We start from the raw sequence: 21,958 nt of genomic DNA on the forward strand, positions 1-21,958 counted from the left end.
CCTTCCCAAATACTCACATGTCACCCCCCTGCTTACTTCCCTCCACTGGCTGCCTGTCATGGCTTGCATCAAATTCTAAACATTGGTGCTAGCCTTCCAAGCAGTTAAGGGGTCTTCCCCAGCTTACCTACAAAAAATCATCAGACCCTACACCCCTGCCAGACCTCTTCGTTCAGCCTCCACAGGCCACTTGGCAACTCCCCCTCTCCGAACTTCCACCTCATGCTCACGACTGTCTGTTCTGGCTCCACGGTGGTGGAACGAACTCCCAGTTGAGGTCAGGGGCCTCATTTATAAAACTGTGCTTAGGATTCACGTCAAAAGGTTGCGTAAGCATGAAACCCAGGACGTGCGTACGCCAAAAAATATTCTGATTTATAAAACAGTGCATACGCACGTCCCACGCCAGTTTTCCTTTATAAATCACAATCAACTCTAAATGTGGCGCAACTTTGCCAGCTTCATGTCCCGCCCACAGTTGCCTATAAATAGGCAGTGAAACCCCCTAATGAATATGCATTTCACAAAGACGACAATGGCAAATGCTGAAAAGAAGGCCAAGAAAAGGGATTTCAGCCATTTGATTGCCTCTGAAAAGCTACAGGTGTGGGAATTATCCTGATTGATTGTAAATGACGAACAGTTCTGCACAACGAATGTGATGATGACGATGATAATAATAATAATAATAATAATAATGATAATAATACACGTTATTTGTCTAGCACCATTGAAAACACAGTGACAAAATTAAGAGATAAAAAAACGAACAAAAATGTATAACAATAAACACATTATAAAACATAATATATGAATATCATAACAATATATGACAATATATATATGCTCGTATCTGCCCGACTGACGCATTGTAAACGGCATCAGTGCAGCGCAATTTGTCCGACTGTTCACCATATTATTTATGAGAATACATTTAATAACATGAAGTATTGTTTAACAATTCGTCTACATATTTGAGGGATTATTTTACAACAACATCTCCGTTTATATTTATCATCCTAAATCATATTTTTTGGGCACTCCAGGGAGCATCAATCAAACAGCTTGTTTATTCGTTGTAAGAGAGGCTTTTATCCATTTTTGCAAATTAACTCTTCATATATGATACGTGAGAGGTAATATTTCATTACATTACATTACATTACATTACATTACATGGCATTTAGCAGACGCTCTTATCCAGAGCGACGTACAACAAAGTGCAAATTAAACACAAGAACAAGTGCAAAGAGGACCTGAGAGGACAGTACAGTTCCGAGTCCTAGTGTAAACATACAGAAATTCAGAACCCTTGAAGAGTACAATCAGCTTTCAAACTAGCATACCACTGTTGGCAGCTAGAATACAACAACAGCCAATAAAAACAACAATACCTATACAAGTAACGATATCTATACATAAGTGCCATTACGGTCTCAGGCTAATCACAGTGATTGTGAGTTGGGGAGGGAAAGGTGTAGCCTGAAGAGATGGGTCTTCAGTCTGCGCTAGAAGGAGGTCAGAGACTCTGCCGTTCTGACATTCACCAGGAGGTCATTCCACCACCGTGGGACCAGGACAGACAGCAGTCGTGAGCGTGAAGTGCAGGTGTGGAGAGGGGGAGGCGCCAGACGGCACGAAGTGGCAGAACAGAGGGGTCTTGTTGGTGTATAGGTCTTGATAAGGGATTGAATATACACAGGGGCTGATCCTTTAACTGCCTGGTATGCGAGCACCAAAGTTTTAAATTTGATGCGAGCCATAACAGGCAGCCAGTGGAGGTTGCTGAGCAGGGGGGTGACATGTGAATGTCTGGGAACATTGAATACCAGACGGGCTGCAGCATTCTGGATGAGTTGTAGGGGTCTGATGGCAGATGCTGGAAGGCCAGCCAGCAGAGAATTGCAATAGTCCAGGCGGGACAGGACCATTGCTTGAACAAGGAGCTGAGTGGAGTAGGTGGTGAGAAAGGGTCGGATTCTCCGGATGTTGTGCAGGAAGAACCTGCACGCCCGGGTCACCGTAGCAATGTTCTTGGAGAAGGATAGCCTGTTGTCCATCACCACTCCAAGGTTTCTTGCACTAGGGGATGAGGTCACTGTGGTATCCCCTAGTGAGATGGAGAAATCAGAAGGGAGAGGTTAAAGCAGGGATGAAGATCACCTCCGTCTTATCTGGGTTGAGCTTTAGATGGTGGTTGCCCATCCAGCTCTGGATGTCTCTCAGGCAGGCGGAGATAAGGGTAGAGACCTGTGTGTCTGATGGGGGGAAGGAGAGAAAGAGTTGGGTGTCATCGGCATAACAATGATAGGAGATGCCATGAGCAGAGATAACGGGGCCAAGGGATCTTGTGTAGATGGAGAAGAGGACTGAGCCCTGGGGGACTCCTGTAACAAGGGGGCGAGGGGTTGACACTCCTCCAGCCCAGGACACCTGGGAGGACCGGCCAGAGAGATAAGATTGGATCCACTCTAAGGCTGTGCCACAGATCCCTGTAGATGCCAGGGAGGCTAAGAGGATGGAGTGGTTGACCGTGTCAAACGCCGCAGAGAGGTCAAGAAGGATCAGGACAGAGGAGAGAGAGGTTGCTCATGCAGCCTGAAGGGACTCGTTGGCAGAGAGGAGTGCAGTCTCCGTCGAGTGGCCAGGTCTGAAGCCGGACTGGTGGGGGTCCAGCAGGTTATTCTGAGAGAGGAAGGAAGAGAGTTGGTTGGAGGCAGCTCGTTCAATGGATTTGGATAGAAAAGGAAGGAGAGATACCGGACGGAAGTTTTGAATGCAGTAAGCAGGAGACATTCCTCTCCTGGAGCAATGCAGGGTTAAGGGCCTTGCTCAAGGGCCCAACGGCTGTGTGGATCTTATTGTGGCTACACTGGGGATCGAACCACCAACTGAGCGTGTCCCAAACATGTAACATAATCACTACGCTACAGGCCACCCTATGTGTCAGTAACTATTCTGGAGCCCAATGTAGGTGCTCTTATTTGCATTTTCAAAAAAAATGTATGCAATCTGTGTGTATTGCCTCTGCAGAGGGAGGAGATGGAGCAGCGGGTGCGAAAGAAGGCAGAGAGACATCGCCAGGAGCGCGAGCTGCTGAAACTGCAGGAGGAACAGGAAAGATTACAGCGGAAGAAGGTGAACACTCCACTTCAACAATGCACTCTTGCTCTCACTACACTCAAACAATAACTACAGCAGTTTATAACAATCGGCAGGCTACTGTTTCCACAGTTCACTCAAATTGAATACTCTGCATTTAATACACTATATTCATACACTATATTTAACACCCCCTTTCCTCAACTCAATATTAGATAGAGGGAACGTGAGTAAACTCAAACACATTATTTATAAGATTTTTTCATTTATTTAATTATATGGGTTTATTTATTAAATAAATGAAATCATCATTTTAGAATTTGTTTTCTGTTTACTCAGGTGCCCTTTGTCTAATATTACATTGGCTGTCCATGGTGGGCTCACAAACATGATGGAGCCACAGCCACAATGATGGACAAATTCTATTTCAAATGTGATAACAATATAATAATATATAATATAAATGAGCATTCTTCATTGCTGTTCCGAAGCTATGGCTTTGCAGGTTTCCAAAAAGGCCATTTGGAGACTCCAAAAGTGCATATGGTACCCAAATGATATTATGGGTCTCATGCGGTATAAAATAATATATATTGTTTAATACATTATCCTGGAAAAAGTGTCCAGAAATGCTCTTGAAATTTTGTTCTCACTTCTCCCGTCACGTCTCCCAGGGGGCCACCTCTCCCTCTCAACCTCCCTCTCCTAGCTCTCCCCTCTGGCAGCAACAGGTCCAGAAAAAATAACTATAATTAAGACAAGTACGAGTATACTAATATATTGATTGATGACCATTGATTGACATTTTTGTGCAATACCCAACCCCCTTCTACCGGTCAAACACGTCCCACAATTTCAAATTCCATTCATTATTAAAAGCAGTCCTATTTACAAGCAGTGTATTTAAATGCTTACCAATATAACATTGTGTCAAGTCACTGAAAGCGCCCTCTACTGCGGAGTCAAAGGTGTTTGCACTGTCTTCCTGAGAAATATTCACTAGTGATGAGTGACGAGTGATTAATTCCAAGGCCTTCAAAGGCAGTCTTCAATTTAGACTTAGGCATCTCAAAATATATTTTCTGTTCATCATCAACCTTTTTAGGCATAAAGTCTCAAGAACTGTTTTTGCCTGTGTGTAACATTTCAGTGTGTCTACTGAAACACAGTTGAAAAAATGTGTGTTGTTTTATGCAAGCCAAATAAACTTTAAACAATTGGAAACATAATTTAATTATCTAAAATGCTCCTTGTCATCACTTTAATACCATACCCCTAGCTGGTTGTATGCTGAGAAGAAGTTAAGCTGTAGTTAAGTCCACATTTAGGGGGTCATTATCCATATTGAGCATCTGTTTTACCCAGTACATGCGGTAGCCAAAGAGGGGCAAGGGATTTTTAGAGGAGGACACGTGGTAAACTACTAAATGGGTAATTGTCTGATAATGTTCAAAACATTGTTTTTTAGTTTGCCTCATCTCACCTTATTTCACAAAATATTTTGGCACCTAATACCATATTTAAAGGTCATCTCTTGCAAGAAGTTATATTTCTGCTAATAAGTTTCAGGTCGAAAATAATTAACTTTAGAGCTGGTTGCCATTGCCAGAAGCTAGTCCAGGCAATAAAACTTTTATTTAAATAATAATATTGCTAATAATATAGCTCTGACCAGTGCTCACTGCTCTGAAAACCACACTCATATTAACCTAGTCTTGTTAGCCTATATGAGGTGAAAGAATAACTAGGTAGCCTACCGTATGATTGTGATCATATTCTTGCTAACTGCTGCTAAGTTCAGCTTCTGTGTGGTAAGCTCTTCCACATATAGTTACATTACATTACATTACGTGGCATTTAGCAGATGCTCTTATCCAGAGCAACGTACAACAAAGTTGATGCGTGACTCAAAGACAAACCTGATTTACTCCATTCTTAGTATTAATGTTTTCTTTGAAATATGCAATATAAGAGAATAAACCAATATTGGGAAAAATAAAATGTCACAGTCAAAAACGAATTTGCTGCCAAGCTCAACAGCTTCTTTTCATTGCTAAAAAAAAACCACTCTGGCTTTTTACTAGTCTAAACAAGTAACTAGAGCTGTTACTTTACATTAATTTAAACACTTATATTGTTTAAGTTAGTCTCTACTTTACTTCATGCAGTAGGCAAAACTTTGTGACGGGCCACTCTACTAGTCTTTGTCTGGATTAGGGCACTTCATGATTTCTCCTTAGGATGGACTATTTCTGCCTTGTCTGTAAGGTGGGTAAGTATTATTGGGTCCATCTGTGCTAGAACAAGTACTATACTTGTCTCCAGTGATGACGTACATACAAGTCCTCTTTGACAAAGACACCTGGAGGAATGCTTGGCTGATTCTTCAACAGAGGACCAGAGGAGGTTGTCGTTATCGGTTGATCATTGATGATACTCTCAACCACACATAAGACCAGTCTCTTGGTGTATATTTTGGAGAATGAGGGCGGTAATCTGATGCAAGATCACCAGATGCTTGGGCTCTGGCATTGCGGATCAGCTTCGTCTTCCACCAACCCTCAACACCCTGTTTTCAAGATAAGGATCCAACTTTGTCTTTCATCACATGAACTTTACCTTGTTGCAAAGCTGCAATCTCTTTTCCATACATTTGCCTTTGACTAAAACAAATAAGATTTAACTCTGCCTTAGATAAGTCCTCCACACTAAGCGTTCTGTTTTTATGATGTATTTTTACATTTAAGCATTTCTCACTTTAGCAGGATCGCTCTTTTGCTAGCTGATGGTTTCCTGGAGTCCAGTTCTCTTCTTTTCTGACTCAGGTGGAGTAACATTTCTCCCAAGCGCATGAACTAGACTGAGGCCTTTTTTAGCTCCGAAATATTTGATGACATTCATTGCATCCAAGCTTTCCTGAGTATGGATGACAGAAACTGTGACTCTTTTCATCTCATCTTTTTCCTTCAACTGATTAGACTGATCAGGATGTTCTGGCCATTCATTCTTTGGGTTCAAAGTATTCTGGTCCTTGAATCCAGCTCTTAATTTGAAGTAACTTCTCCACGGTACACCCCTCTTGAGGCTTGATCCGCTGGGTTGACACTTGTGTCACCTAATTCCACTGAGAAGGTCATTAGTCAATAGGAGATAGGACACTGTGCCATTGCTATCATCACTGGCATCAGAGAAGTGGTGTAATTCCACCTCCTTTGTGACTCCAAATCCTTCCAGCGTGACATATCTACTGACATTAAAGCTCAAGAGGGACCCATTTTAGTTTTTTCCATTGTTGTATCTTCAACCCATCCAATTCTTTCTCTGTAGAGATCCCTGAAGATTAGCTTGACTTCCTGCTATTTATCACCTGCCAGGGCTCAATGGCTTAATAGGTACCTGTGATGCTGTGCTCGGGAGGCCATCGGCACAATGTGAACAGACACAAAAAGTAGAAATAAGGTTTTGGCTACTGCTGTTTATAAAAAATAAAATAAAATAAACAAAAATGTACAAAATGTGTAATGTGTGATGTTCTTAAACACAATATCAGGCCAAACTGGCAACCCAAATGCAACACATGCTCCTGCACCATTGCCCACAAAACAGCATGTCACAGTGCCGACTCTCCTCCAGAGACCTGACGACCAGGCCTCTTATATAGCCCAGTGATTAGGTAATCGATCACATGACAATCAATCACAGCTGTGTCCATACCTGTCTGTAGGGCTGGTGCTACCGCCTGGTGAATAGCACTTCAATATTGCCATTGTGGCGCTAGCTTGGAGCTCCAGGAGGTAGCAATAACTCATCACCAGTTTGGGAGTCCTGCTCGCTGAAGGCTACCCCCAGGATCAAACACCAGGCGTCCTACTATTGGTGGCAAGTACTGGCACAAGTAATCACTCTGGCACAGGTTGATCATTGTCTCATATGTCCATAACATGAGCCCAAGTACAACCATCTCTGACCATGATTTGTAACATAGTAGAAGAGTATATGTGTTACCCCCATCTGTGTGTAGGACAATTCAGTATAACTTCAGCTCATCAAAGAATCGACTACGGGAATGTTACAGAAATGATGACTAAAAAGCATTTTAGCTAATGATAATGGTTCAGAATTTGTTAGGCTTGCATTAGACAAGCATTTTCAATACGAACGTGGAGTCTGTTGCGCATCGGCCAAAAAACTAAAAATGTATTTTGCAAAGTCCATCCATCCATCCATCCATTATCTTAATCTGCTTATCCTGAATTGGGCGAAAGGCAGGAATACACCCTGGACAGGTCGCCAGTCCATCGCAGTGTCGAGGACCCGGCCCTAGGCCCCCCTGATGAGAGATTGACAGGGTTGGGTTAGGCAGGAATGCATTGTTAACCCCTCGCACACGCCATTGAGGTGGTAGCAAGAACGCCCATAAGAGGAAAAATATGCGGTTCAGAGATAATGAGCAGCCCTACTTGTCAGCAGAGGAGTCTGAAGATTTAGAGTACTAAGGAGCAAGGTTAAAGTTCTGACTGAGGCCATGCATAGAATGAGTTCCAGCATGACCTTGGAGGAGATTCAACATGCTGAGCGAGCAGTCGGGGAATACCCCAACCCTACAGGGGAGGAGCATAAGGTTAAAGCAAAAAGATGAGGAAAACAATATAGATGATGGGGAAATGATAATCTGATAATTTATTGGATAGATTCAAAGGACTGACTGTAGAGGAGTTGGGGGATGATTTACACTCGGCTATTAATTGGATGTCCTTTGTAGATCCCTTAAGGCGCCACAAAAAAGGGCACCTGAAGAGTGTATTGAGATGGTGGCAGGCACTAACTTCGGGCTTGCATGAGGTCAAGGTGTGGAGAAAGTCAAGGAGAGACTATGAAATTGAGACAGACACCAGTGATGAATAGGTTCCTTAAGAAAATACAAAAGAGCTAGTGTTTTTCCACTCGTATATTGAGATGGTGGAAACTCCCAACCGGAGGGGCACATGTATTGTATTGGGGAAACTTCCTTTGAGGTATGAGAAAATGACAGTGAGACAAACAATAGTGATGAATATGTTCATTAAAAAAGTTGCATAAGAGATAAATGTCTTCCCACTCGGTATACTGGGGACATTTCTTATCAAAAAAAGGTACACTTTTATACGAGTTAAGAATATATAAGGAATAAGCTTTTAGACCTTAGGATGGCATCTTAGAATTTTGCTGTTGAAGATATCTATGGGCTGTTGAGGAGAGAGCAACGCAGGACAGCTGTAGTCAAGCTGGAGTGGCGCGCTCCCTCTGCGCGCCACTCCAGGATCTGGATATGGAGAGAGGAGTGATGTACGCGGTGCGGACTCAGCCCAAGAGTTGTGGCAACAGGACTGATGTTGAAAGAGCAACGCAGAACAACTATAATCAAGCTTGAGTGGTAATTATAATCTATATTACTTGTAGAAGTAGGAAAAGTAGCACATAGAAGTTCAACGTTATAAGTTTCCTTTTATTTTTATGTCTTATATTTTTTAGAAAGATACTATATACGATATAAATAAGTAGTAGACATTAGGGGTGTTCGTACCCATTGTATTAATGGAAGTTCAGTAGCTTTTATCTCCGTGAAGGGGGAGCCATAAGATAAGGTAAAGGCCAAAGAGGATGATGGGTATTTGAGGGGTGTACCTTGAATTTAACATCTGGTGGAAAGGTAAATTAAAGGGGTATATGAAACTTGTATGTGATTAGCAAACTGAAAGATGATGTTTAACCTGTCAGCTGTATAACTCTATTCTTTTGATTGATTATAATAAAGTATATCTTACTATAATCATATGTGATAAAGGTTATTTTAGAGGAATACAGTGAATACAGGAAATCGTATACCAGATTTGCATCACACCCTTCACTTCGACACTGGGCTGGAAGTTCAGTAGAACTTACCAGGGCTCCAGGACGTTCGGAGTACTTAAAGGAAAAGAGAGTTTGTCCCCAAGACACCTCCTGGTGAGGTACTGCTTGTGGGAACGTGAGGTCTGAGCTTGGCAAGGAGCCCGTGGCTCACGACAGCAGGGCACACACACCATTTACTCACACATTCATACCCACAGACAATTTAGACTCTCCAATCAGCCTAACCTGCATGTCTTTGGACTGTGGGAGAAAACTGGAGTACCGGGAGGAAACCCACGTGAGCACGGAGAGAACATGCAACTATTTTGCAGAGTCTACATCTAAATAGAGGACTTCCTTCAGAGGAGTTCCAAGGAACTCTCCTCTGAGTGAATATTTCTGAGGAAAACATTGGAAATGCTGATGACAACATAATCGAGGGTATTTTCAGTGATGTGACCCCAATTTATATTGATGAGCGTCTAAATACAAATAAATATTTTATTATTATTCCGAATGCTTATAAATAAGGCGCTAGCCTGCTTGAATAATACATGTGAAATTATGGAATGTGTTCGCCGGGGTTGGGCATTTGACAAAAACTTCAATCAATTGACCTCAATATTAGTATACAAGATGGTATTATTGCGATTATTGTACTTATTTTCTATGATCTTTTCGACGTGTTGCTGTCTGAGGATAGCTGCAAGGAGAGGGAGTTTGGAACAGAGAGGTAACAGGCGGTGACAGGCGGGGGGAGTGCAAAAAGTTTTTTTCAGGATAAAATGTGTTTTCAAATGTCCTTTTTGGAAAACTGCCAAGACATAGAATAGAAATAACAATGCAGGATGCTCATTTTGGGTGATACTGTCCTCAATGAGAAAAAAAGCTTCTACTTTCACTGTTTGAGCCTCTCTAACTTTGTTTTAGTAATGCTTGGAGTAATTCGGATTCTTGAAAGGGTAACCAAACAGTTAGTTTTTCAGAAGACACCAGGATTATGCCTGTAGTCAAAAGGGTTCAAGAATAGTAACCATTTTATTTTGGCTATGTCATTTTTAAGCTTTGTCAAGATACTTAAGCTGGCCTTACTATTCTTGAGGCTTGCCAGGTGTGCATCTTGTGGTAAGGTTATGCTGGTGTAGTCTTCTCTGTTCTCTGACAATCTACGCCTACATCCTGGAGTGTTCTTGGTCTGTTGAGCAGTTACAAAGGGATTTTTTGTCACCATTCAATACTATACTGGCAAACTCCAGATAGGAGTTTTTTGTGCTCAGTCTGGGCTGTCTTCGTGCCACCATTCCATAGAGTTTGTTGGTATGGAGGTTCCTTTTTATGGTTCTTTTTGAGAATTGGTGACCCCAAGATGCAACCAATCAGCCATTCTTAAACTGTGATCCTTGGGTTACTTATGGCCTCCCTCACCATCTTTCTTACTGTCCGTGGGGACAACATGCACTTGCATCGGCAAATTTGTATGTTTAACCGTGTATTTCTACCCATTACCAGACTGGTGACGGGCAATTACTGTCTGTGTCTTGACAGTTCAGCTTTTCCCATGCTGATTTTGGCATGCTTTGCATGTTACCTTTTTGATGGAATGGTACAATATAGTTCCTTTAGACTGAGATGAACTATATTAAGTAAAATTGTGTTGGCAATTTCACCTTGTTTGATTTTATTTACAATAAAAAAAATACCTCTCTCCCCATTATGTGTCTCCGCCCCCCTCTCCTGAAATATATTTCTTTCCTGTCTTGTCCAAGCTGTTTGTCATTGTCTTTCATCATCTGTTCCCCAGCACCCACACCTGTTTATCATTTAGTGAATTGGTTAGTATATTTAAGCCTGGCGGCACGGATGGTGCAGTGGGTAGCACTGCCGCCTCACAGCAAGGAGGTCCTGGGTTCGAATCCCCGTCGGCCGGGGCCTCTCTGTGCGGAGTTTGCATGTTCTCCCCGTGTCTGCGTGGGTTTCCTCCGGGTACTCCGGTTTCCTCCCACAGTCCAAAGACATGCAGGTTAGGCCGATTGGAGAGTCTAAATTGCCCGTAGGCATGAGTGTGTGAGTGAATGGTGCGTGGGCCCTGCGATGGACTGGCGACCTGTCCAGGGTGTATTCCTGCCTTTCGCCCAATGTATGCTGGGATAGGCTCCAGCCCCCCCTGTGACCCAGTTCAGGATAAGCAGGTTCAGATAATGGATGGGATGGATGGATATTTAAGCCTGCCTGTTTTGTTATTTCATCGCTAGTTTGTCAGTTTTGTTTCCCTTGAGTTTTGCGCTGTTGCAGCCTCTGTTTTCTGGCTTTTATATTCTGTTCTGGATTTTTTAAACTCTTGCCTGGCTCTTTGGACTCTGCTCTTCGATTGTGGACTCTATACCTCTGCTCTGTCTGTGGACTGCCTATCCGGTTTCAAACTTTTGCCTGTTTGTTGGATTATGCACCAGCCTGTCTTCATTAAAACCTGTAATTTCACTGCATCCCTGAGTCTGCGTATGGTTCCCTCTGCCTGATTCTTGACACTCTAGCACTTGAGTTTGAAAGGATACAATGACAATGAGGTTGAAGTGACTGTCAGCTTTAATTTATGGGTATGGTATATTCATATTGGATGCCCCATTTTTGGGCATCAGAAAATATTGGATAATTAAGCATAATGTAGAATGAAGTAATCATTTTTAATACTTGGTGGCATATCCTTTGCATGCACTGACTGCTTGAAGTCTGCAATGTGTAGACATCACCTGGTGCTAGGTATCTTCCCTGGTGATACTCTGTCAGGCCTGTACTTCAGCCATCTTCAGTTCCTGCTTTCAGGGACTTTTTGCCTTCAATCTCTTCTGCAGCATGTAAACTGCATGTTCAATTGGATTCAGCTCCAGTGATTGGCTCAGCCAGTCAAGGATTTACCTCTTTTTGGCTGTTAAAAACCCGTTTGTTGCTCTTTTAGTATGTTTTGGGCCATTGTCTTATTCCTTGATGAAGTGCCATCCAATAAGGTTTTATCTGAGCAGATAAAATATTTCTGTAGACCTCAGAATTCATTGTTGTACTTCTGTCTGCAGTCACATCATCAATGAAGACAAGTGAACCCATTCCACTGGCAGCCATACAGGACCAAGCCATAACACCCCCTCCACCTCCACGGATGAGGTGGTATGCTTTGGATCATGGACATTTCCTTTTTTTTCTCTACGCTTCCTATTTCCATCACTCTGGTATCTTTTAATCTTTGTCTGATCTGTCCACAAGACTTTCTGTTCTTCAGGCTTATCAGCGGTTTGCATCTTGTAGTGTACCCTCTGTGGTCCTGCTGGTGTAGTCTTCTACGTATAGTAGACTTTGACACATCTACACCTGCATTCAGGAAAGTGTTTTTGATCTGTTGGGCTTTTGTCTGGGGGGTTTTCCCCGGGCATCCACTACAATGATCCTTGATCTACTGGTCTTTTGACATAATTGAGTTAACCAGTTGTTTTTTTCTTCATAATAATGAACCAAACTGTTCATTTGGGCATGTCCATGGTTCTTGCAATGTTACTGATAATTGATTTTCATTATGATTAGAGTTAAGTGTAGGTAGATAGATAGATAATTACATTTTATATTGCACTTTTCTAGCCACTCAAAGCGCTTTACAGTGATGAGTAGGAAACTCGCCTCAACCACCAACAATGTGTAGCACCCACCTGGGTGATGCACAGCTGCCATTTTGCGCCAGAACGCTCAAGACACACCAGCTGAGGTGGAGAGATGTACTGGACACATTCTTTTCAGATACAGAACAGAAATAAAAAAGGCCCACAACCATAAGAGGCCTGAGCAGTTTTTAGAATAACAAATATAAGTAGAGAAGCAAGTTATTAGGAAGAATGAAGACAGACACAGGTTGCCAGTGTATCATATTAATGGCTGTTTGCTGGAGAACAGAGCAAAAAACAACAAAAATGTGTCACTGTCCAAATACATGCGGACTGCACTGTACAACTACTTTTGTACAAGTATGCAAAGTTCTGAAAGAAAACAACAGCCTTCTTTTTTATGTGAACCTCAATTCAACCTGACTGTACATAATTCAACAGAATTCTTTGGGAAAACAAATGTGCAGAGAATTACATATGGGCACTTTTCATGAACAAATGAAAAATAATTTCTAATTAATCCTGTACAGCATTTATGATCATAAGACATTATGTTTACCTGTGTTTCATTCATGTTTATCAATTCAAGACAACCTCTTCATTTCATGGAATTTAAAGGAAATCAATTCTGCTTCCTGTCATTCCAATTCAGTTCCAATAATATTTCTTTAGATAGCTGGGTGCAATTCCAGTTCCAACAGCAGGAATTAAATTGGAATTTACCATGCATTTTCAATTCAGTTCATGAATGGTCCCAACCCTGTTGTATAGATTTGACAATGTTCCAAATCATAATAAAAAATGTACACTTGTTAACACACCACTCAAACTGATTATCAAAACTGAACATCTCAGTTGAACACTGAACTGCCAGCACCTACCTACAAATTGACTGCAAAAAAAACCCAAAACGAACTGTAAAAGCACAATTTTTTCCCTTTGTTGTAGAGGATTGAGGAGATCATGAAGAGAACAAGAAAGGGTGTTGATGCCAAGGTAAGGCCCTGGAGGTCAAATGGGGGCTGCAGTGGGTGAGTGAGCACAGCATTATCCGTATCTGTATCTGTATCCATTCAACCAACTACAGCTGGGAATTATTGGCACCCCTGACTGGCAATGCACAACAATACTTCAAATGATATGATTACAGAGATCAAAATGTGAAAAATACCATACTTAATGCTTCAATAGAACCAAACAAAATCAAACATCCATCCATCCATTTTCTTCCACTTATCCGGAGTCGGGTCGCGATGGCAGTAGCCTGAGCAGGGTATTCCAGGTGTCCCTCTCCCCAGCGACGCTTTCCAGCTCCTCCTGGGGGATCCCGAGGCATTCCCAGGCCAGGAGAGATATATAATCTCTCCAGTGGGTTCTGGGTCTACCTCGGGGTCTCCGCCCAGTTGGACGTGCCTGGAAAATCTCTAAAGGGAGGTGCCCGGGAGGCATCCTGATCAGATGCCCGAACCACCTCAATTGGCTCATTTCGACACAAAGGAGCAGCATCTCTACTCCGAGCTCCCTCCAAATGTCAGAGCTCCTCACCCTATCTCTAAGGCTGAGCACAGCCACCCTATGGAGGAAACTCATTTCGGCCACTTGTATCCGCAATCTCGTTCTTTCGGTCACTCCCCAGCACATTACATTACAGGCATATGGCAGATGCCCTTATCCAGAGCGATGTACAACAAAGTGCGAAGTGCATACCCATAATGGGGCTGACCCCTTAACTGCTTAGAAGGCTAGCACCAATGTTTTGAATTTGATGCAAGCCATGACAGGCAGCCAGTGGAGGGAAGTAAGCAGGGGGGTGACATGAGAGTGTTTGGGAAGGTTGAAGATGCTGCATTCTGGATGAGTTGGCGGGGTCTGATGCTGGAAGGCCAAACAGGAGAGAGTTGCAGTAGTCCAGGTGGGTCAAAACCATCGCACAAAGACACGGTGACTGACAGCAGCTCCCTGCTCGTCTTACTTGGTAATTGAAGAATAAATCGTTGCAAGACTGAACGTGATTGGATAGGACGCATCCAGAACAAAAACAAAGACATGTGGGATCGCGTTATGACATTTACGCTTTAAGACGCTCCTCCAAAATATACCATATTAGGGGAAAGGTAGCAAAATTTGCATTATCTTGACTTGGTCGGGGAGTGGCTGTTGTGGTTTCTCTTTTATTTATTTATGTATTTTTTTGTTGCAAGAATATTATTTTGTGGAAAAAATGACCAAACGCCAGAAATCTGGCTCCGTGCCTGAGAACTTGCGTAGCCCTGTGTAGATTTTGGTGTCACGGAACAAGTGTAGACAAGCATGCAGTTGCAGGATTGTGTCCAATGCGCAAGTATCATGTGTTGTATGTATAGCATCGCTCCACATGTAAAGTGTAAAGTCCAAACTAGATGCTTGGTTAGCTACTAGTTCTACTAGTTACTTTCCAACATCAGCTAGTAAATGTTGTGGCACCGTGATTACTTCAGTTATATCCTATCTGCTGGTTTGGACGTCAAGTCATTATTAAACCAAGTGGATTACCAATGATAAAAGCATTCTCTCCTCATGGTTAAGTTACCAACTTTTGGGTTCGTAGCTAGCTGGCTAGATCGCCACTGAAATTTCATATCCATAAATGAAACCTCTACTTGATTACTGAGTAGCACAATGGCACAGTGTTACTGGAAAATGATACTGTGTGCACAAAATAAACTTATAACTAGGCTACGTTTGAACTGAAATACAGCTGATGCAACCCAGTCTTAGAAAGGGCACGCAGAGGGTTGATGAATAAGGAAGTAAGGAAATTTAGTTGGATATGTGAGCGTGTGCGTGTGCGTGTGTGTCGGCGCGCGCAAGCGCCCGTGTCACTTGAACAAAGGAAATTGGGAAAGTGGGTGTGTTAGTTATTGTTAGCTGTGAGAAGACTACTTGCGTAGTTTACTCTATATATGCGCAAAAGACGGCGAATCAATTCACATACATATATAGCTAACAAAATACATTCCAATGATAAGACGGAAAATATGGAAACACAGATTCACAAAAACAGTTAGACTAAACTAAACACTGGCTATGCCTGAATGTTTGTTGTCTTACTGAGTCCATACGCATTGCTGGATCCAAAAGACGTGCTGTCCTTGTAGAAGCAGCGATGGTAATGTGAATGTACTGGAGAGATGCGCAGGCTGGGGCGTCTTAGCCGCGCGTTGTCGTCTGGTCCGCTCGGTTGCTGGAAGGATGTTCCCTTTTCCGGGTGGAAAAGTTTGTTGCTGTTGTTCGTTGGTTAGTTTTGCAGGAGTAAACTGATGTAGCGTTCCGCATACACCAGTTTCCACTCGCTATAGGCCAAGAAGTTACCACAAGGTAACTGGGTGTTTCCACAGGCCTGGTAGTGCGCTGTGCAGCATTCAGCCTCTGTCCGAGTCTCGGAGCAGATGAGCTGAAGCGAATGGCCAAAAAGGGTGCGTCGAAGAAGTGGGCGAAGAGAATGAAGAGAAGAGAAGAAGCAGAAGAGAGAGATCCCAAGAACGTGTCTTGCTCTTATACGGGAAAGTTTATTGCTCCCGCCATTACGGGATTGGCTGAACTGAGCGAGACGTCATGCGGGGTGGACGTTGTGGAATTGTCCTGTGGGAATGTGGAAGTTGTAGTTCCTACAACTGCTTACCCTAGCAGCGATGTTCAGCTTCATATTTTTCATCTTTAATTCCTTTCTTTACTCAAACTTCCAGAAAGAGGATATAGAGATGCACAATGACATTGATATAATGAGAACAGAAATGATTTTGAGAAAGATTTGTACCAGCCTGTTTGAGAGGCATGGCAGAACTTTCCTTCTTTTTTTAATTCTGTGAGAACAAATCGAACAATGCATTTTTTCCACACTTGAGAGGAACAATGTTGACACACAATGTTGCTGAAATGGATCACGTATGTGACTCCTCCAAGGTCTGAGAAGAAATTACACTTGACACACACACACACAAACCAAAGCTGATCTGGAACTGCACTGTTTGGAACATTGTGAGTTTACGATACAGATACTGAAAAAAAGTAGGCTACTTAAGTACACCACTGGTTACAGCCAAGGCATCTATATAAGCCTTATCATCCCACATTCACTGGAATTGCAGTCTGAGTCTAAACTCTTTATTTATTTCTTTTTTTAAATAGTCACATTAATGTAGAACACTCATACTTGCTTTCGGTGAACCTTAAAATATGAACTTATGAACTTTTGTATTACACTGCAAATACTGCTCCTCAGATAATTGTTTGATTATAAGAATATATGAGATTACGAAGTTTCCTCTATGGGAATAGAGTGTTATGTTTAAAACATGCAATTCTCTCTCTTTGATTCCCCCTCCTGTGTCGTTCAGTTTGCTACTGAATAGCATGTCAGACACATTCCCACTTATCCCCCGCTATCAACACCTCTTTATTATTGATTGTCCAGTGGGGGTGTTTCTCATCTTATGTAAAAACTAGACCTTTTAATCAGCATAAGACTCAGCTCCAGAGGTGTTACTAGGATCTTTGAGTGGGCATTTGGATTATTTGGGTGGGCAATAACAAAAATGTTGCTTTTCCAAAATAGGGGATGTAAACAAGGGCATAGTTTTATTCTGAGAACGGGGGGTGGATGGGCAAAAGGAATACAATTACAGCATCCAATTTTTGTAGGGAGGTACAGGGCCACTACCCTGTGGGGGAAAAACATTTTTACTGTAAAATTTAGATTTATATTTTATGATGAGAATTTGTATGATTAAAAGTTGTGAGCAAATGTTGGTTTGGATCTTCAGTTGGTTACAATAGAATAGAGTGCACAGGGTCAGGCAGCAGTGCCTGTATGATGAACTAGGGTAGATCTGCCTAGGATAGAACTATGTCTATATGATTAGCAGATGCAATGAAACATTATTTAAATTAGTTTACATTTTAATATACTTTTTTACTATTTTTTGCACTACCAGTTGGCTATATTCGCTATATCAATGCAAATGTTTTTGAAGCTGAACGATAGCCAACTAAAGCATGATTGTTTCCCTCCTGCAAATGCATTTTTGTTTCCGCTGTCAGCACATAGCACTATTCGTTTCTCTACTTTATCAAATTTCAGGTGGGATTCCGCTGACATTAACTGTAAATTTGAGCTAGACATCAGTGTGAAATAGGCTTTAGACTATGTTGTTTTCATTTGACTAATTGTGGTTAAGACAACGGCAAGTTAACAAAAAACAACAATTATGTAGCATAGAAAATAGGTAGGTTACCAGAGCAAACCGTAAAAAGAATGGGGTGTTTAACCTGCATCCCAAAGCAGACTCCAGATGCAAATAGCCTACGTCTCAGTCACTTAAGATGGATGCGTTAATTTATTAGCAGTTAGTATTTAGAGTGCTCTCTGGTCGTTGGGAAATTCAGAGCACTGGACGCTCTGGGAGCTAATAATCGAATGCACCTAACATTTTTGAGCATGTTGCAGTTTGTATTCGTTTTAATTGACTGAGAGGGCTGGAGTAAAAATATGTGACTGACAGGATTGGAACTAAAATAGGTGGCCGATGAAAAATCAACATCACATTGCATTTGGTGGCGAGTTAGCACAATTTGCTCCCACAAAAGTATGGACCAAAAAAAGATTCATTAAAAAAATGGAAATTATTATTATTTTTACAATGCACATGCATAGCCATTACAGTTAAGAGAATGTAAGTGCAGTAAAGCAGGTCATTAATACAGTAGGCTATAGGATCAGCTTGTCTCACATCATTAAATGTAGAGGAACAACCTGGGAATTACATTTTAAAAAGCACGTAGCTTATGTTACCCATGTCAAAGCAAGGGATTTTTACAACATTTTTATAACAACGTGATGCTAGTGAACGGACACAGAAAGCGCATGACTAAATATTACTTCACTGATTTCATTCAAATGCCTAAAATTTAAAATTAAATTAAATAAAATTAAAAAGATTAATAAATCTAAAATTAAATAGTTAGCTAATGGTTTTGTGTGCGGCCTAAAGGAGACAGATAATAACAGGATGTACCAATCATGCTGACCTACCTTCTAGGCAACAATTGTTGAACTAACATTAGCCAAAACTTTGTTGTCATTTAATGCCTATAAACCGTCCTACATTCCCTACAACGCATGCAGGCCACTTTTAAAATGAATAATGTAGCTATATATCTTGTCATGATCAATATATCTGTTAAATGCAATATATTTAGAAACATGGATGAACTGAAACACGTGTTAAACAAGTTAAACAAGCCTATTGATTTAGAATTTCAAAAATTACTTTCTGGAGACTTTTGGGAAAATTACTTTTTGGAATGGCCTGTAGCGTTGTAGGTACATGACTGGTGTCGTGAGCCCGGACCCCGTACCGAGCTCAGACCTCACGTTCAGACCTCACGTTCCCACGAGCAGTACCCCACGAGGAGGTGTCTCGGAGACGAACTCTCTTTTCCTTTAAGTACTTTCGAACGTCCTGGAGAACTGGTAAGTTCTACTGAACTTCCAGCCCAGTCTCGAAGTGAAGTGGTGTGACGCAACACTGTTATATGATCTCCTGTATTCACTGTAGTTTTTCTAGTTGACTCAATTCCACTCAATTATAATTATGATTAAGCATATTTTATTGTAGTCAAGTAAATAGAATTATACAGTTCACAGGTTAAATATGATCTTTCAGTTTGCTAGTCACACCCATTGCTTTATATTCTTTCAACCGTATACCGGTGCATTTACGTGATTTACATAAGGTTCATATAACCCCTTTGTTTTTCTAATTCACCTTTCCACCAGATGTTAATGTCAAGATACACCCTTCAAATATCCATCGTCTTTGGGCACGAACACCCCTAAACTTTTCTACTTTATTCCTACCTTATATAGTATCTTACTGAAAAATAAAATACATAAAAATGAAAGGAAACTTACAACTTTAAATCACCTAACAATGCTACCTTCTACCTGATAAGTAATATAAAATATAATTACCACCCATGCCCCAAATATAGTTGTCTCGCGCCGTCCCGCCCTCCTCGTCAAGCGAAGTCCTCAGAGCCTTTTTTAACGTCTAAAAGCTCACTCCTTATATATCCTGAAACTTGTACAGAAATACAACACTAACTCTCGCGCCCCATCTAATGGGCCTATTCATCATCACTGTTATCTGTCTCACTGTCGTTCCCCCATACCTTAAAGGGAGTTTCCCAACACTTTATCTCATATACCCCTCCAGTAGGGAGTTTCCACCATCCTAGCACTTTCTCTAGATGCTCCTTTGTGTGTCGCCGTAACTGATCCACAAAGGACATTCAACTTATGGCCAAGTGTAATTCATCCCCCAACTCCTCTACAGTCAGTCCTTTGAATCTATCCGACAAATTGTCAGTGCTATAATCAGGGAGGCCCTTAAAGCCTCTTAATCTTCTTTCGGTATTAACATCCCTCCCTTCTTCCTTATCTTTCCTACATTTTTCCATCTCCTCATACTCTTTTATTTCCCAATCGTCCACATTGTTTTCCTCATCTCTTTGCTTTAACCAGGCCTTATGCTCCTCCCCTGTAGGAGCAAGCCCACACTTCTCAACCAAGAATGTTATTATACATTCATGTTACGCATGGCCTCAGTCAGACCTTTAGCCTTGCTCCTTAGTACCCTAAATCTAAGTCCTTCCGTCAATCTCTCATCAGGCGGGCCTTGGGCCGGGTCCTCGACACTGGGACCCACAAGGTCGGTGGTTCGATACCCGGTGTAGCCACAATAAGATCCGCACAGCTGTTGGGCCCTTGAGCAAGGCCCTTAACCCTGCATTGCTCCAGGGGAGGATTGTCTCCTGGTTAGTCTAAACAACTGTACCCGCCCCACCTCTGCCAGGGAGTGCTAATGTGTGTATGGCCTACTATTCAGCTGTATGAATGGCTGTAGATTTCAATGCTTGTAAGTTGATGTGTTTCCCTTGTTCAAGAAAAAAACATCACCTACCCTGACTTCTTACTAGTTAGAGAAAAAAAGAAAGGGTTTATTTATCCACATTGCAGATACAAACAAACCAATATACATGTTCCACTGACATGGTCTAAAAACTGTTGTTCATTATAAGACAACAAAGCCACACAAACTAAATGTCACGTTTTTCTTTGCATCTTCTAGCTTACAGATACATACAAATTACTCAATATTGAGCCTATTGCAAATAGTAGCCTACATCACAATGCAATGTAATGTAAATAGTGCACATTTTTAACAGCTACACTAGAACAAATTATCAACATGCATCACCTGCATTTTCATAAACATAGGCTACATACATGACATTCCTCGCCTAGGCTTCTATCTGAAAGTCGTAAATATTACATTACATGGCTGACGCTTTTATCCAAAGCGACTAACTGTTGTTTTAGACTAAGCAAGAGACAATCCTCCCCTGGAGCAATGCAGGGTTATGGGCCTTGTGACTTGTGACTACTGTAGAAGTTGAAAAGCTAAATATAAATTTAAAAGCAGTACAGTTAGCAAGCAACACGCTGGAAAGCCAAGGGATTTGTGGACTTCATACGAAGCAATGTATTTTGAACTCTATAACCAATTACATTATTGGCATTTGGCAGATGCTCTTATCCAGAGCGACGTACAACAAAGTGCATACCCATAACCAAGGGCAAGAGCGCTGAAAGACCCAAGAGAGAAGTACAATTTCAATTGCTACCCGTACAACAAAGATAAGGACCAGGGCCTTTTTTTAAACAACAAATAAACAAACAAACAACAAAGCAAAAGTGACCAAAGTTAACTATCCAAACACTGCTTACCTAGCCAACTAAAAATACCGATACACAAAGCAAGTCACAGAGACAACAATTAAGGTTCACAGGGAGGTAGGGAGGGATGGGGAGAGGTGCTGCTTGAAGAGGTGCATCTTCAGTTTGCGCTTGAAGGTGGGGAGAGATTCTACAGTTCTGACCGCAACGGGGAGTTCGTTCCACCACCATGGAGCCAGAACAGACAGTAGTCGTGAGCGTGAGGTGGAGGTTCGGAGAGGGGGAGGTGCCAAGCGGCCTGTGGAGGCTGAACAAAGAGGTCTGGCAGGGGTGTAGGGCCTGATGATTTTTTGTAGGTAAGCTGGGGAAGACCCCTTAACTGCTTGGAAGGCTAGCACCAATGTTTTGAATTTGATGCGAGTCATGACAGGCAGCCAGTGGAGGGAAGTAAGCAGGGGGGTGACGTGTGAGTATTTGGGAAGGTTGAAGACCAGACGAGCTGCTGCATTCTGGATAAGTTGGAGGGGTCTGATGACGGACGCTGGGAGGCCAGCCAAGAGGG

At 42.0% G+C, this 21,958-nt stretch overlaps 1 protein-coding gene across 2 annotated transcripts in view; it reads left to right on the forward strand.

Annotated features, from left to right (window-relative positions):
* The window catches only part of LOC133127229 (MAP7 domain-containing protein 2-like), an 87,422-nt gene that overhangs the window by 41,583 nt on the left and 23,881 nt on the right, over nt 1-21,958 (forward strand). For both annotated transcript variants that reach the window (XM_061239951.1, XM_061239952.1), the window contains 2 exons: nt 3,034-3,138; nt 13,566-13,613. In XM_061239951.1, the coding sequence (XP_061095935.1) occupies nt 3,034-3,138; nt 13,566-13,613 (153 nt within the window). The remainder of the gene's footprint in view (nt 1-3,033; nt 3,139-13,565; nt 13,614-21,958) is intronic.

Source organism: Conger conger, chromosome 4, assembly GCF_963514075.1.
Source record: "Conger conger chromosome 4, fConCon1.1, whole genome shotgun sequence".
Lineage (NCBI taxonomy): Eukaryota > Metazoa > Chordata > Actinopteri > Anguilliformes > Congridae > Conger > Conger conger.